The sequence below is a fragment of the Oncorhynchus mykiss genome, chromosome 20 (genome assembly GCF_013265735.2).
Source record: "Oncorhynchus mykiss isolate Arlee chromosome 20, USDA_OmykA_1.1, whole genome shotgun sequence".
Taxonomy (NCBI): domain Eukaryota; kingdom Metazoa; phylum Chordata; class Actinopteri; order Salmoniformes; family Salmonidae; genus Oncorhynchus; species Oncorhynchus mykiss.
This window is the reverse complement of record NC_048584.1, coordinates 2,824,177-2,839,473: the sequence shown is the minus strand read 5'-3', so window position 1 is coordinate 2,839,473 and position 15,297 is coordinate 2,824,177. Positions and strand designations below refer to the sequence as shown.

The window sequence follows — 15,297 nt, the reverse complement described above, 5'->3', positions numbered from 1 at the left end:
AGCTGATGCTGTTGTTCAGATCTGAAAGATTTGGATGGGTGTAGAGAATATGGTAGTAGCTTCACCGTTGCCCTCTGATAGAGTAAGTGGAATTTTGCCATATTGCCTAAACAATACACATTCCTTTCAGATCTACAAGAGTACCTAAAGGATAGGGCCTATAGGGCTGTTTCTGAAGCAGCCTTTCGTGGACCTCTTGTGAACTTGTTGTGAGATAAGTGAAGTCATTTACCTTGTAGCTGCTGCTGTAGATGCTGCTGTTCCAGGGCCAGAGTTGACAGGGTGTAAGTGCAGAATTCCAGGTTCTCCAGGGTCTGCAGACAGGACGTCTCATCCTCCTCCTCCTCCTCCTCCTCTTCCTGTAGCATGGCCCTCAGCTCTGAGGCTGTGTGGGCGTATGCCTCCATGTCCTTCTCCACCTCCTGCAGCCGCAGCAGCAGCCTGTACTCCTCCTTTTGCTGCATCTCTCTTTGCCTCTCAATCTTGATATCCCTGTCCATCTCAAGGTGCTGCTCCATCTCCTTCTCTTGTTCTAGAGCCAGGTCACCGAAGGCAGGTTCAGATTCTTCTCTGCTCTCAGTCTCTGTCACATACCCCTCCCCCTCCTCGCAGGTGTAGAAGAGGGGTCCAAAGGGCTGGAGGTTGTTAAGGGGAGGGGATGGTTGCCGGGGACAGGGTGGGCGAGGCGCAGGGCGTGCCGGTTTGTAGGGAGCTCGAACTGCGGGGTGGAGGATTCTTGGACGAGGGGGAGGGGGGCGAAGGGTTTTGCACCTCTCCAGGGAGGACGATGAGGAAGAGGGTTGGAGGAGGGTCAGTTGGGAGTGAGAGGAGCCTCGCATGATGTCGCTCTCGCTAGTGAAGTCCATTATGGAAAAGTGACGGGAGATGTTGGATTGTCGGCTTCCATTGTCCTCGGCAGCAGCCCCAACAACATCCCCAGCAGCAGCCCCGACAAAATCGACCCCTCCTTGCCCCGGCAGGCTCCTCTCAAACTGCAAGAGCTGTTGGGATAACTTGGTCTCCAGGTCACCGACTGATGTTGCCAGGGAATCCAAGGTGAGGGAAGCGGGCAGGAGACCATTGGAGCATTGTCCCTTCCGCTGGGACAGCGCCCTACGCTCACCACGGCAACCAAGTAGCAAGTCTGCATCATTGACGCTGGAGTGGCGGGTCAGCTTTTTCTGCCTGTGGCCCTCCACCACTAGACTTAACAGTTCCTTGCCCAGACTAGGACCTTTGCCATTGCTGGTGGCGCCCTCTAGTGCTCCGAGGTAGTGGCCGTTACCTTTGGACCAGGCTGACTGGGTGCTAGGTGTAGCTAGGCTAAGGGCTCTGTTGAGTAGTGGTGGTAGGGTCGTATCAGGGTGGCTAGTCCTACTACCATTATTGGTGGCGTTAGGGCTGATGTGATGCCTGTGGCCCAGAGATGGCACACTAGGTCGAGGGAGAAGCCTGGGCCTTGCCTGAGGGACAGAGCTGGGTCTCTGGGGCCCATGGGGGGCTGTAGGCCTGTGAGGTTGCGCTTTAGCCCCATCTCTTCTCTCCCCCCTGTCCTGGGTCTGGTCCCCTGCAGTCTCCTGGGAAAGACTCTCGCTGACAGGGTCCCCCTGCCACATCCTTTCTTCCACCCTATCAAAGTAATCCAGGTCCCACACAGTGTGGTCCTCTTGGGGTCTCCACTCAGAACCGTACTTCGTCTGGCTATGGTCCTGTTGACCGGAGCTGCAGTCCAAGGTGTAGCTGCTATAGTCCTCAAGCTCTTCCATTTTTACAGCTTCCATGTCTTCCCTCATGTTTTGCCCATAATCCTCAATCTTGACAAAGCGATGAGGAAAGACCCCACATCGCCCTCTCAGCTCGCCCGACAGCCAACCGTCCTCCAGGGTGTTCACCACCCGGATACGGTCCCCCACGTCAAATTCCAACTCTCCTGGCTCCATGGCCCGAAAGTCGTGCAGAGCTACCCCATACACCCCATCCTCCTCCTCTTCTTCATCCTCCCTGGAAAACACCTCCTCAATCCCTTTCCCACTACTGTAGGGCTCATAGGTCAAAGGTTCAGTCTTGTAGTTCATGGGGTCAACCTCTGTATCATGTGGGGACCTCAGGGGCCCCAGAAGCTCCACAAATCCCTCAGGAAACACCCCCCTGCGTCCGACCAGCTCTCCCTGGAACCAGCCAGGCTCGGGTAGGCCGATGATGGTGATAAGGTCCCCCTTGCAGAAGTCTAACTCCTCATGGAGCTGTGCATGGAGGCCCATGAGTGCCCTGGCCTGGCCGAAGGCATATGGGGGGAGCTCGGAAGCCTGGGCCTGGGCGCTGCGCTCTGACAGCTGCCTGGATTGACCCGACAGGTGGAGCTCTTTCACGCAGGACACAGGGAAGAGGCCACGAGCGCCACAGGCATTACGCCCCCTCTGCCAGGTCGTCCCTGGGTCCACGCTGCTCTCGGCTGCCACCACGTCACCTAACGAGAGAGAGGGAGGGGAGAGCAAAAGAAAAGAGACGAGATGAAGAAGATGAAGGTATTAAGAAATAAAGAGAGGGGGAAGTGAGGAAATGAGGAAGAGCAAGAAGAGCAGAAGTCAGATGAGATATTGTATGGCTTGAGAATTCTGTCACAGCAGGTGGTGGAAATGTAACTTGACTCTGGGCCTCATTTGTGACCCGTTTCAGGAAACTAGGCGTACATCGCGAGTCACACCTTCACAGGAAACAAACTTGTATGCCATCTGTAAATATAACAAACTTGTAACAAACTTAATGCCTTCTTTAAATATGAATAAAATAAATTACAAGCCTAGTTGTTTTAGCCACAGAAAAAGGAAGCAACCTTCCCGCTAGCCATGATTGGCAGAGATAATGAGTGTGCTGGAAATGCCCAAGAGATGAGTTTGGATTGGTCTGCCATTAGGGCTGGGTGGTATAACGTATTTTATGATATACCGGTATTGATGCAGGGACCGGTTTGGGTTTTTACTTTACCTTCTGATATACCGGTATTTTAATGTTTGGTTTGTTAAATGTGATACGCCATGTGCAATGTCAATTTGTATAGTTTACTTAGCTACTTGGGTCATCTCTCTCAGCTCCTTCTCTCCGTGCCACTTTCCACATAGACCTAGCCACGCCCCCTGTCACTCAAGGAGCCCATTTGGTGTTCCTCAACCGCGAGACACTAGCATTCATTCTGCATGGTCAATGCAGCACATGCAACAATGTTGATGACAACAATGCTATTTTCACTTTGCTTAAAATAAATATACTAGCGTTTTATAAAGACACTATTAGTTTGTGTTTCTTACATCAGCAAACAGCTAGTTTGTCTTTTCTTAGCAAGTTACTCTAAATCTTGTGAGATGCTAATTGTTAGCCACTAATGCTAATAGCTAGCTAGCTAATAAATGTACTGAGTAAGAGGAAACGTAGCTAGCTAATAAAGCCTGATAATACCAGTGATGGTGTAGACCTAAATCAGCATGTTGTTTGTGAAACAGTATCTTCTAAATCAAAGAGGAATATGCAAAGCAGGAATATGTTAGCTACATGAAGTAGCTAAGAGAAAACATGCAATGTAGCCAAAGTTTATAGGGTCCCCTAGGAAATACGCATGAACACTTAATTCCTACCCTGTCACAATAACTCCTCCCTGGCATTTTCCTTCGCTGTCATCTCAAACAACACTGTATTCAAAGTGCCCACTATTATATTCTAACTATATAATTAGACTAGTCATTCTATTTCCATGATTCCAACAGTTTTGCTTGAATTCGCAAGTCAAATCGCAATTCCAACATTTGGTTAAAAATAAGTCCTAGATTAATTGCCCATATCGTGCAGCTCTACGTGGCAGTGTGGACATTCTCAATTGAGCAGTGGTGTAAAGTACTTAAGTATAAATACTTTCAAGTACTACTTAAGGTGTTTTTTGGTATCTGTACTTGACTATTTTTATTTTTGACAACTTTTACTTCACTACATTCCTAAAGAAAATACTGTACTTTTTTAATCTATACATTTTCCCCGACAACTAAAAATACCTTGCAGAACGCTTAGCAGGACAGGAAAATGGTCCAATTCAAACACTTGTCAAGTGAACATCCCTAGTCATCTACTGCCTCTGATCTGTAAAACTCACTAAACACAAATGCTGTGTTTGTAAATTATATCTGAGAGTGTTGGAGTGTGCCCCTGGCTATCCGTAAATAAGAAACTAGAAAATGGTTTGCTTATTATAAGGAATTTGAAATGTATAATTTTAAGTACATTTTATCAATTACATTTGATACTTAAGTATATTTAAAACCAAATACATTTAGACTTTTACTCAAGTAGTATTTTACTGGGTGACTCACTTTTACTTGAGTAATTTTCTATTAAGATATCTTTAATTTTACTCAAGTATGACAATTGGGTACTTTTTCCACCACTGCAATTGAGTGCAGGAAATGCAGAAATTATTAAAGGGCTGAACTTTGTTTTGGTTGAAGTTGAAATGAACAGTATAAAACAATCAGAATGGAGAAAGACTCATTGACATCCCTTAGAATGTCTGTGTTGCCACTCTAGGATCACTCACTACTTATAGAGCAAATGTAGAACTTTTATTATTCAAAATCTCAACATACTGTCAAACCGTCCATGTTTTTTTTTATAAATGCCGTGATATTATATTTTGGCCATATTGCCCAGCCCTATTTGCCATATTTCTGTCTATTTGAGCTGGTCAGTATGTCTAGGTCATCCTATCTAAAGCAGCTTTAATTTTTTTTAATCTATTGTGTAGTGAAACTGCATAAGTGTTGCTCTCCACTTTCTGGAGGACTGAGTTTTGAAATCAGTGGAATTAGAGTCTGATAGCTAAAGAGATGGAGAAAACACCCATCACCAGATTACATCTTCAAACTAAGGGCAACCTTGGTATCCATCATGATGTAAGAGTCTAGCAGGCTACATTTTCAGATATTAGACATTTCTAATTTTGGCAGAATGTAGATTCACTTCAACATAAAGTGTGCTGTTAGCTAACAATCTTATTATTCAAATCTCAAAGACATTGCTTGGCTGGTTATAATGTTAACTAGCTAACATTGAACTTGGTTGGTTAGCTACCTGCAGATTCATGCAGGGTAGTGACGTCATGGTTGGTTCATTTATGGTTCATTGTTTACCTAGCTAGCTAGCTAGCTACATGTCTTAACAAAAGACTCCACTATGCAAGTAACCATTTCGGTTGCGTATGTAAATTGAGTCTGAGCATCTACTCTGATGAGCACTCTCATCCGAGTGTGCCAGAGCGCAGAATAACTAACAAATTTACGAACGCTCAACACCCGTTGAATATGGCCGGTGTCAGTAAACATCAGCAAAAAAGCGTAATACATTGTTGCCAGCAGCACAGTCACCATCACTGAATAACCAACTCTGCTAGGGCGAGTAAAATGGTCAGAGTGGGGTGTTCTCTCATTTGTGTCTGGAAGAAGCTAGCCAATGTTAGCCAGTTAACTTGGGTGCTTGACTGCCGTTGGTCAGAACATTCGGATCAACCCCACTCATCAGCCAGAGCGTCCAGTGTGCCCTCAGAACGCTCCAAGAGCGCAACGCTCTGAATTTACGAACGGACAATCTGACAGCACAGTTGCAGTCACCAATGCTCTGGATAACATCCTAACCAGCTCTGCTAGGGCGAGTAATGTTCTGTGAGCTGTTCTCTCATTTGTGTCTGGAAGTAGCTAGCAAATTAGCTTGGGCGCTTGACTGCTGTTGTTAGTACAGAACAATCCTTAAACAACACTTAAAGAAATGGGTGAGGCTAAAGCTTAAAAGGTTGTGAACGATGCTGAATAGGTGTAGACAAAGAAGGGGTCTCCAGTAGGTACCAAAACATTCAAAGGCCATTTTCTCAAAAGTAAGTTTATCAACTTTCAAAGCAGAATTACTTTCCCATTGTTCCTCAACTGTAACTGAGGAACAATGCACCAACAATATGAACAAGAGAAAATCAAAAGAAAACAACAATGTAAAAATCAAGACGCAATGTCAACTGAATATGTTTGAGTGCATGTACGTTATTATTTTTATTTGTTTGTGTGTGTGTTTGTCCGTACATGTGCATTTGAATGAGTGTGTGTGTATAGGCATGTGTACAAACACCTGCATTAGCATCAGCCTCAGGCGAACAGGCATTAGCTGTAACACTGCCCCTCAGTGTCATTCAAACTTATTTTGTTATTGTTTTATTTTTACTTAATTATTTTTTACTTTTATCTTTGACAGTCATTCTATACCCCGCCAGCAACTCCAATTCCACATCCTAACCCTCAGCCCATCCCGCCCATTCCACCCATCTCTGCCCTCTTCGGATTTCTACACACCATATATCTTTCAACTATGCTGTGATGTTTAACACACAATTTCAATCCATCAAATAGAATCTACAGATTTTGAGTTAAAGATAAATACCTTAACTAAGCGTATTAGTAATTGACTGACCCGGTCTCTCCAGATCTCCTAACAGTACTATTTCTAGGGTCAATTTTAGATCAATGTTATGCATTTTCAGCAATTCCTGAACATGAGACCAGAAACAGGCTACCTGAGGGCAATACCAAAATAAATGGTCAATTGATTCTGTATCCTCACAACAAAATCTGCAGAGCTTTGATGATTGTATGCCCCAAATATTCACATTTTTGTTGGTGGCAAGAATTATATTTAATAATTTTAACTGAAAAGCACGTAATTTAACAATTTCATTCGTATTCACAGATGTCATACAAGTTTGTTATTAACCTCTATAGGATCGGTGTCCTCATACGGTTGAGCTACTGTTTGAGGAAAGTGCAAAACTTTTATCACGGCAACTGGTTTGATAGATTCACCTCTGAAGGTAAATAATGGGAGATAAAATGTAGCATAGTTTTGTTTGATAAAATCCATTTTTATATTCAAATGTAGGAACTGGCTTCCACAGTTTGAAACCCTGCAGTATCTGCCTTCCCCCCACCCCCCATCTAGACGTGCGAAGGTTAGTGTATTTTCTGTAAGGAAGCTAATTATCAATCATTTATGCCATTCCTGGGAGTGTGTCAACTTACTTTTTTTATTACGATATCATTTTTGTATGTTCTCTATAGTTATGTCCTTGAAAATGTATCAATTTACCAATTCGGCACATTTGGGCAGAATTTATACAACATTTTGAACAGTAATGCACTGGTTTATTGGATCAGTCCAAAACTTGCACATACACGGCTGCCCTCTAGTGGGAAGGTTGAGATAACGTAGGCTAATGTGATTAGCATGAGGATGTAAGTAACAAGAACATTTTCCAGGACAGACATATCTGATATCGGCAGTAAATTAAAATGATTGTTAATCTAACTGCACTGTTCAATTTACAGTAGCTATTACAGTAAAATAATAGCATCCTATTGTTTGAGGAGAGTGCACAGTTATGAACTTGAAAAGTTATTAATAAACCAATTAGGCACATTTGGGCAGTCTTGATAAAACATTTTGAACAGAAATGCAATGGTTCATTGGAGCAGTTTAAAACTTTGCACATACACTGCTGCCATCTAATGTCCAAAATCTAAATTGCGCCTGGGCTGGAATAATACATTATGGCCTTTCTTGCATTTAAAAGACGGTAAAAAAATTACAATATGTTTATTCTTTTTCCAGATCTAATGTATTGTAATTTTGTTCTGTTCTGGATGACTGTGTGATAACGCTATCGGTAGCCAATGTGAGCAAGACCTTTAAACAGGTAAACATTCACAAAGCCGCGGGGCCAGATGGATTACCAGGATGTGTACTCAAAGCATGCTCGGACCAACTGGCAAGTGTCTTCACTGACATTTTCAACCTCTCCCTGGCCTAGAGTGTAATACTTACATGCTTTAAGCAGACCACCATAGTCCCTGTGCCCAAGGAAGTGAAGGTAACCTGCCTAAATGATTACCGCCCCGTAGCACTCATGTCAGTAGCCATGAAGTGCTTTGAAAGGAAGGCCAAAAAGATCATCAAGGACATCAACCACCCGAGCCACTGCCTGTTCTAATTAGTAGAAATCAAAATAACTTCACAGATCTTCATTGTAAAGGGTTTAAACACTGTTTCCCATGCTTGTTCAATGAACCATAAACAATTAATGAACATGCACCTGTGAAATGGTTGTTAAGACACTAACAGCTTACAGATGGTAGGCAATTAAGGTCACAGTTATGAAAACTTATGACAAAAAAGAGGCCTTTCTTCTGACTCTGAAAAACACCAAAAGAAAGATGCCCAGGGTCCCTGCTCATCTGCATGAATGTGCCTTAGGCATGCTGCAAGGAGGCATGAGGACTACAGATGTGGCCAAGGCAATAAATTGCAATGTCCATACTGTGAGATGCCTAAGAAAGCGCTACAGGGAGACAGGACGGACAGCTGATCATCCTCGCAGTGGCAGGTCACGTGTAACAACACACGCACAGGATCGGTACATCGAACATCACACCTACGGGACAGGTACAGGATGGTAACAACAACTGACAGAGTTACTCCAGGAACGCACAATCCCCCCCTCTTTTATACCACTGCTACTCTCTGTTATTATCTATGCATAGTGACTCTACTTTCATGTACATATTACCTCGACTAACCGGTGCCCCCGCATATTGACTGTACCGGTACCCACTGTCTATACAGTGCCAATAAAATGTATGTGAACCCTTTGGAAATACCTGGATTTCTGCATAAATTGGTTATAAAATTTGATCTGATCTTCATCTAGGTCACAATAGACAAACACAGTCTGTTTAAACCAATATCACACAATCAATTATGTTTTCATGTCTTCATTGAACACACCAAGTAAACATTCACAGTGCAGGGTGGGAAAAGTATGTATGTGAACCCTTGGATTTAATAATCTTTGGTGACTTTAATATTCACATGGAAAAGTCCACAGACCCACTCCAAAAGGCTTTCGGAGCCATCATCGACTCAGTGGGTTTTGTCCAACATGTCTCTGGACCCACTCACTGTCACAGTCATACTCTGGACCTAGTTTTGTCCCATGGAATAAATGTTGTGGATCTTAATGTTTTTCCTCATAATCCTGGACTATCGGACCACCATTTTAGTACGTTTGCAATTGCAACAAATATTCTGCTCAGACCCCAACCAAGGATCATCAAAAGTCGTGCTATAAATTCAGACAACACAAAGATTCCTTGATGTCCTTCCAGATTCCCTCTGTCTACCCAAGGACGCCAGAGGACAAAAATCAGTTAACCACCTAACTGAGGAACTCAATTTAACCTTGTGCAATACCCTAGATGCAGTTGCACCCCTAAAAACTAAAAACATTTCTCATAAGAAACTAGCTCCCTGGTACACAGAAAATACCCGAGCTCTGAAGCAAGCTTCCAGAAAATTGGAACGGAAATGGCGCCACACCAAAATGGAAGTCTTCCGACTAGTTTGGAAAAACAGTACCGTGCAGTACCGAAGAGCCCTTACTGCTGCTCGATCATCCTATTTTTCTAACTTAATTGAGGAAAATAAGAACAATCTGAAATTCCTTTTTGATACTGTCGCAAAGCTAACTAAAAAGCAGCATTCCCCAAGAGAGGATGGCTTTCACTTAAGCAGTGATAAATTCATGAACTTCCTTGAGGAAAAGATCATGATTATTAGAAAGCAAATTACGGACTCCTCTTTAAATCTGCGTATTCCTTCAAAGCTCAGTTGTCCTGAGTCTGCACAACTCTGCCAGGACCTAGGATCAAGAGAGACGCTCAAGTGTTTTAGTACTATATTTCTTGACACAATGATGAAAATAATCATGGCCTCTAAACCTTCAAGCTGCATACTGGACCCTATTCCAACTAAACTACTGAAAGAGCTGCTTCCTCTGCTTGGCCCTCCTATGTTGAACATAATAAACGGCTCTCTATCCACCGGATGTGTACCAAACTCACTAAAAGTGGCAGTAATAAAGCCTCTTGAAAAAGCCAAACCTTGACCCAGAAAATATAAAAAACTATCGGCCTATATCGAATCTTCCATTCCTCTCTAAAATTTTAGAAAAGGCTGTTGCGCAGCAACTCACTGCCTTCCTGAAGACAAACAATGTATACGAAATGCTTCAGTCTGGTTTTAGACCCCATCATAGCACTGAGACTGCACTTGTGAAGGTGGTAAATGACCTTTTAATGGCATCAGACCAAGGCTCTGCATCTGTCCTCGTGCTCTTAGACCTTAGTGCTGCTTTTGATTCCATTGATCACCACTTTCTTTTGGAGAGATTGGAAACCCAAATTGGTCTACACGGACAAGTTCTGGCCTGGTTTAGATCTTATCTGTCGGAAAGATATCAGTTTGTCTCTGTGAATGGTTTGTCCTCTGACAAATCAACTGTAAATTTCGGTGTTCCTCAAGGTTCCGTTTTAGGACCACTATTGTTTTCACTATATATTTTACCTCTTGGGGATGTCATTCGAAAACATTATGTTAACTTTCACTGCTATGCAGATGACATACGGCTGTACATTTCAATGAAACATGGTGAAGCCCCAAAATTGCCCTCGCTAGAAGCATGTGTTTCAGACATTAGGAAGTGGATGGCTGCAAACTTTCTACTTTTAAACTCGGACAAAACAGAGATGCTTGTTCTAGGTCCCAAGAAACAAAGAAATCTTCTGTTGAATCTGACAATTAATCTTAATGATTGTACAGTCGTCTCAAATAAAACTGTGAAGGACCTCGGCGTTACTCTGGACCCTGATCTCTCTTTTGAAGAACATATCAAGACCATTTCAAGGACAGCTTTTTTCCATCTACGTAACATTGCAAAAATCAGAAACTTTCTGTCCAAAAATGATGCAGAAAAATTAATCCATGCTTTTGTCACTTCTAGGTTAGACTACTGCAATGGTCTACTTTCCGGCTACCCGGATAAAGCACTAAATAAACTTCAGTTAGTGCTAAATACGTCTGCTAGAATCCTGACTAGAACCAAAAAATGTGATCATATTACTCCAGTGCTAGCCTCCCTACACTGGCTTCCTGTCAAAGCAAGGGCTGATTTCAAGGTTTTACTGCTAACCTACAAAGCATTACATGGGCTTGCTCCTACCTATCTCTCTGATTTGGTCCTGCCGTACATACCTACACGTACGCTAAGGTCACAAGACGCAGGCCTCCTAATTGTCCCTAGAATTTCTAAGCAAACAGCTGGAGGTAGGGCTTTCTCCTATAGAGCTCCATTTTTATGGAACGGTCTGCCTACCCATGTCAGAGACGCAAACTCGGTCTCAACCTTTAAGTCTTTACTGAAGACTCATCTCTTCAGTGGGTCATATGATTGAGTGTAGTCTGGCCCAGGAGTGGGAAGGTGAACGGAAAGGCTCTGGAGCAACGAACCGCCCTTGCTGTCTCTGCCTGGCCGGTTCCCCTCTTTTCCCCACTGGGATTCTCTGCCTCTAACCCTATTACAGGGGCTGAGTCACTGGCTTACTGGGGCGCTCTCATACCGTCCCTGGAAGGGGTGCGTCACCTGAGTGGGTTGATTCACTGATGTGGTCATCCTATCTGGGTTGGCGCCCCCCCTTGGGTTGTGCCGTGGCGGAGATCTTTGTGGGCTATACTCGTCTCTGGATGGTAAGTTGGTGGTTGAAGATATCCCTCTAGTGGTGTGGGGGCTGTGCTTTGGCAAAGTGGGTGGGGTTATATCCTTCCTGTTTGGCCCTGTCCGGGGGTGTCCTCGGATGGGGCCACAGTGTCTCCTGACCCCTCCTGTCTCAGCCTCCAGTATTTATGCTGCAGTAGTTTATGTGTCGGGGGACTGGGGTCAGTTTGTTATATCTGGAGTACTTCTCCTGTCCTATTCGGTGTCCTGTGTGAATTTAAGTGTGCTCTCTCTAATTCGCTCTTTCTCTCTTTCTTTCTCCCTCTCGGAGGACCTGAGCCCTAGGACCATGCCCCAGGACTACCTGACACGATGACTCCTTGCTGTCCCCAGTCCACCTGGCCGTGCTGCTGCTCCAGTTTCAACTGTTCTGCATTATTATTATGCGACCATGCTGGTCATTTATGAACATTTGAACATCTTGGCCATGTTCTGTTATAATCTCCACCCAGCACAGCCAGAAGAGGACTGGCAACCCCACATAGCCTGGTTCCTCTCTAGGTTTCTTCCTAGGTTTTGGCCTTTCTAGGGAGTTTTTCCTAGCCACTGTGCTTCTACACCTGCATTGCTTGCTGTTTGGGGTTTTAGGCTTGGTTTCTGTACAGCACTTTGAGATATCAGCTGATGTACGAAGGGCTATATAAATAAATTTGATTTGATTTGAATAACTGATGGACCCTTCTTTGGCAGCAATAACCTCTACCAAACATTTTCTGTAGTTATGGATCAGACCTGCATTTTGAACAATTCCTCTTTACAAAACTGTTTCAGTTCAGCAATATTCTTGGGATGTCTGGTGTGAACTGCTCTCGAGGTCATGCCACAGCATCTCAATCGGGTTGAGGTCAGGACGCTGACTGGGCCACTCCAGAAGGCGTATTTTCTTTTGTTGAAGCCATTGTTGATTTACTTCTGTGTTTTGGGTCGTTATCCTGTTGTGTCACCCAACTTCTGTTGAGCTTCAATTGGTGGACAGATCGCCTAACATTCTCCTGCAAAATGTCTTGAAAACTTGGGAAGTCATTTTTCTGTCAATAATAGCAAGCTGTCCAGGCCTTGAGGCAGCAAAGCAGCCCCAAACAATGATGCTCCCTCCACCATACTTTAAAGTTGGGTTGAGGTTATGATGTTGGCGTGCTGAGCCTTTTTTTCTCCACGCAGTGTTGTGTGTCCTTCCAAACAACTCAACTTTAGATTAATCTGTCCACAGAATATTTTGCCAGTAGCACTGGGGAACATCCAGGTGCACTTTTGCAAACTTCAGACGTGCAGCAATGTTTTTTTTTGGACAGCAGCGGCTTCTTCCGTGGTGTCCTCCCAACACCATTCTTGTTTAGTGTTTTACATATCATAGACTCATCAACAGAGATGTTAGCATGTTCCAGAGATTTCTGTAAGTCTTTAGCTGACATGCGAGGAATCTTCTTAAACTCATTAAGCATTCTGCGCTGTGCTTTTGCAGTCATCTTTGCTGAACGGCCACTCTTAGGGACAATAGCAACAGTGCTGAACTTTCTTCATTTATAGACAATGTACCATGTACTGATGAACATCAAGGCTTTTAGAAATACTTTTGTAACCCATTCCAGCTTCATGCAAGTCAACCATTCTTAATCTTAGGTCTTCTGAGATCTCTTTTGTTCGAGGCATGGTTCACATCAGGCAATGCTTAGTATAGTAAACTCAAATTTTGTGAGTGTTTTTAATAGGGCAAGGCAGCTCTAACCAACATCTCCAAGCTCGTCTCATTGATTGGACTCCAGGTTAGCTGACTCCTGACCAATTAACCTTTGGAGAAGTCATTAGCCTAGGGGTTCACATACTTTTTACAACATACATTGTGAATGTTTAAATTATGTATTCAATATAGACAAGAAAAATACAATAATTTGTGTGTTATTAGTTTGAGCACAATATGTGTGTCTAATTGTTGTGACTTAGATGAAGATCAGATCAAATTTGACCAATTTATGCAGAAATCCAGGTAATTCCAAAGGATTCACATAATTTTTCTTGCCACTGTAGTCTCACTTTTGTTACTTTACTGCTGCCCTTTAATTACTTCTTCCTTTTATTACTTATTCCTATTTTTTTTAACTGCATTGTTGTTTAGGGGCTTGTAAGTAAGCATTTCACTGTAAAGTTGTATTCAACGCATATGACTAATAACATTTAATTTGACATGCCGAGAGAGGAGTTCGGATTGGTCTGCCATATAGAAGGCTTTTGTCTATTCGAGCTGGGTCAGTCTGTGTTGGTATTCCTGTCGAACGTGGCTTTTTTATGTATTGTGTAGTGGAGCTGCATAAGTGTTGCTCTCCACTTTTTTGGAGGATTGAGTTTTGAAATCAGTGGAATTAGAGTATGATGGCTAAAGAGATGGAGAAAACACCTGTCACCGGATTACATCTTCAAACTAAGGAAAACCTTGGTATCCATCATGATGTAAGATAGTCTAGCAGGCTACATTTTCAGATATTACACATTTCATTTTTGTGCGTCGTAGGCTATAATGCTTCAATGTTTCACTTGTTCATTTTCTTAGCGTCAGCTCCAAATCATAGTCTATAAACAAGCTACAATGAGCAACAATAAATGCAACAACTTCAAATATTTCAGAAATCAGTCAATTGAAATAAATTCATTAGGCCCTAACCTATGGATTTCGCATGACAGTGAATGCAGATATGCATCGGTTGGTCACAGATACCTATAGAAATAAGGTAGGGGGGCCTCCCGAGTGGCACACGGTCTATGATAGCTAAAGTATGCTAGCTAAAGAGATGGAGAAAACACCTGTCTCCAGATTACATCTTCTAACTAAGGGCAACCGTGGCATGGCATCCGTGACAGGGAGACACGTCCATCATGCATGATGATTTATACGGATGGGTAAGATAGTCTAGTTAGCTACATTTTCAGATATTACACATTTCCAATTTTGACAGAAAGTGGTTTCATTTCAAGCTAAAGTGAACTGTTAGCTAGCTAGCTAACGTTAGCCGGCTGGCTCCCAAGCTAACATTACGTGTATGACATTATTCGTATCCCAGAACCATTTGCTCTGCTAGTTAGAGCCTAATGTTAGCTAGCTAACATTGAAAATGGTTGGTTAGCTCGCAATAGATTCATGCAGGGCACTATGTTCATTGTTGTTTAACTAGCTAATGTTAGCTGGCTGGCTCGTTAGCTAACGTGACATGTGTGATCTTACACATTGTTTACCTCGCTTCATTGTTTACCTAGCTATCTACATGTCTTAAGCTAAAGTGCACAACACCCGTTGAATATGGCCGGTGTCAGTAAACGTCGGCAAAAAAAGCGCAATGAAATTGTTGCCAGCAGAGCTGGTTAGGCTCTGTTTTCCAGAGGTAAACAAATCATCGGCTAGAGTGTCAAGTGTGCGCTCTGAACACTGAGAGCGAAACGAGATGGGTGGGGCTAAAGCTTAAGAGGGTGTGAACATTGCTGAATTGGTGTAGACAACTTCACTTAATACCAAAACATTCAAAGGCCATTTTCTAAAAAGTGAGGTTACAAGTTTATCAACTTTCAAAGCAGAATTACTTTCCCATTGTTCCTCAAAAATGCACTGTATGATATACCATTTTGTA

General features: G+C 43.2%; 1 protein-coding gene across 2 annotated transcripts in view; it reads right to left on the bottom strand.

Annotated features, from left to right (window-relative positions):
- The window catches only part of LOC110498819 (dynamin binding protein), a 124,711-nt gene that overhangs the window by 68,159 nt on the left and 41,255 nt on the right, over positions 1 to 15,297 (bottom strand). For both annotated transcript variants that reach the window (XM_036955607.1, XM_021575455.2), the window contains exon 4: positions 233 to 2,467. In XM_036955607.1, coding sequence (XP_036811502.1) covers positions 233 to 2,467 — 2,235 coding nt within the window. The remainder of the gene's footprint in view (positions 1 to 232; positions 2,468 to 15,297) is intronic.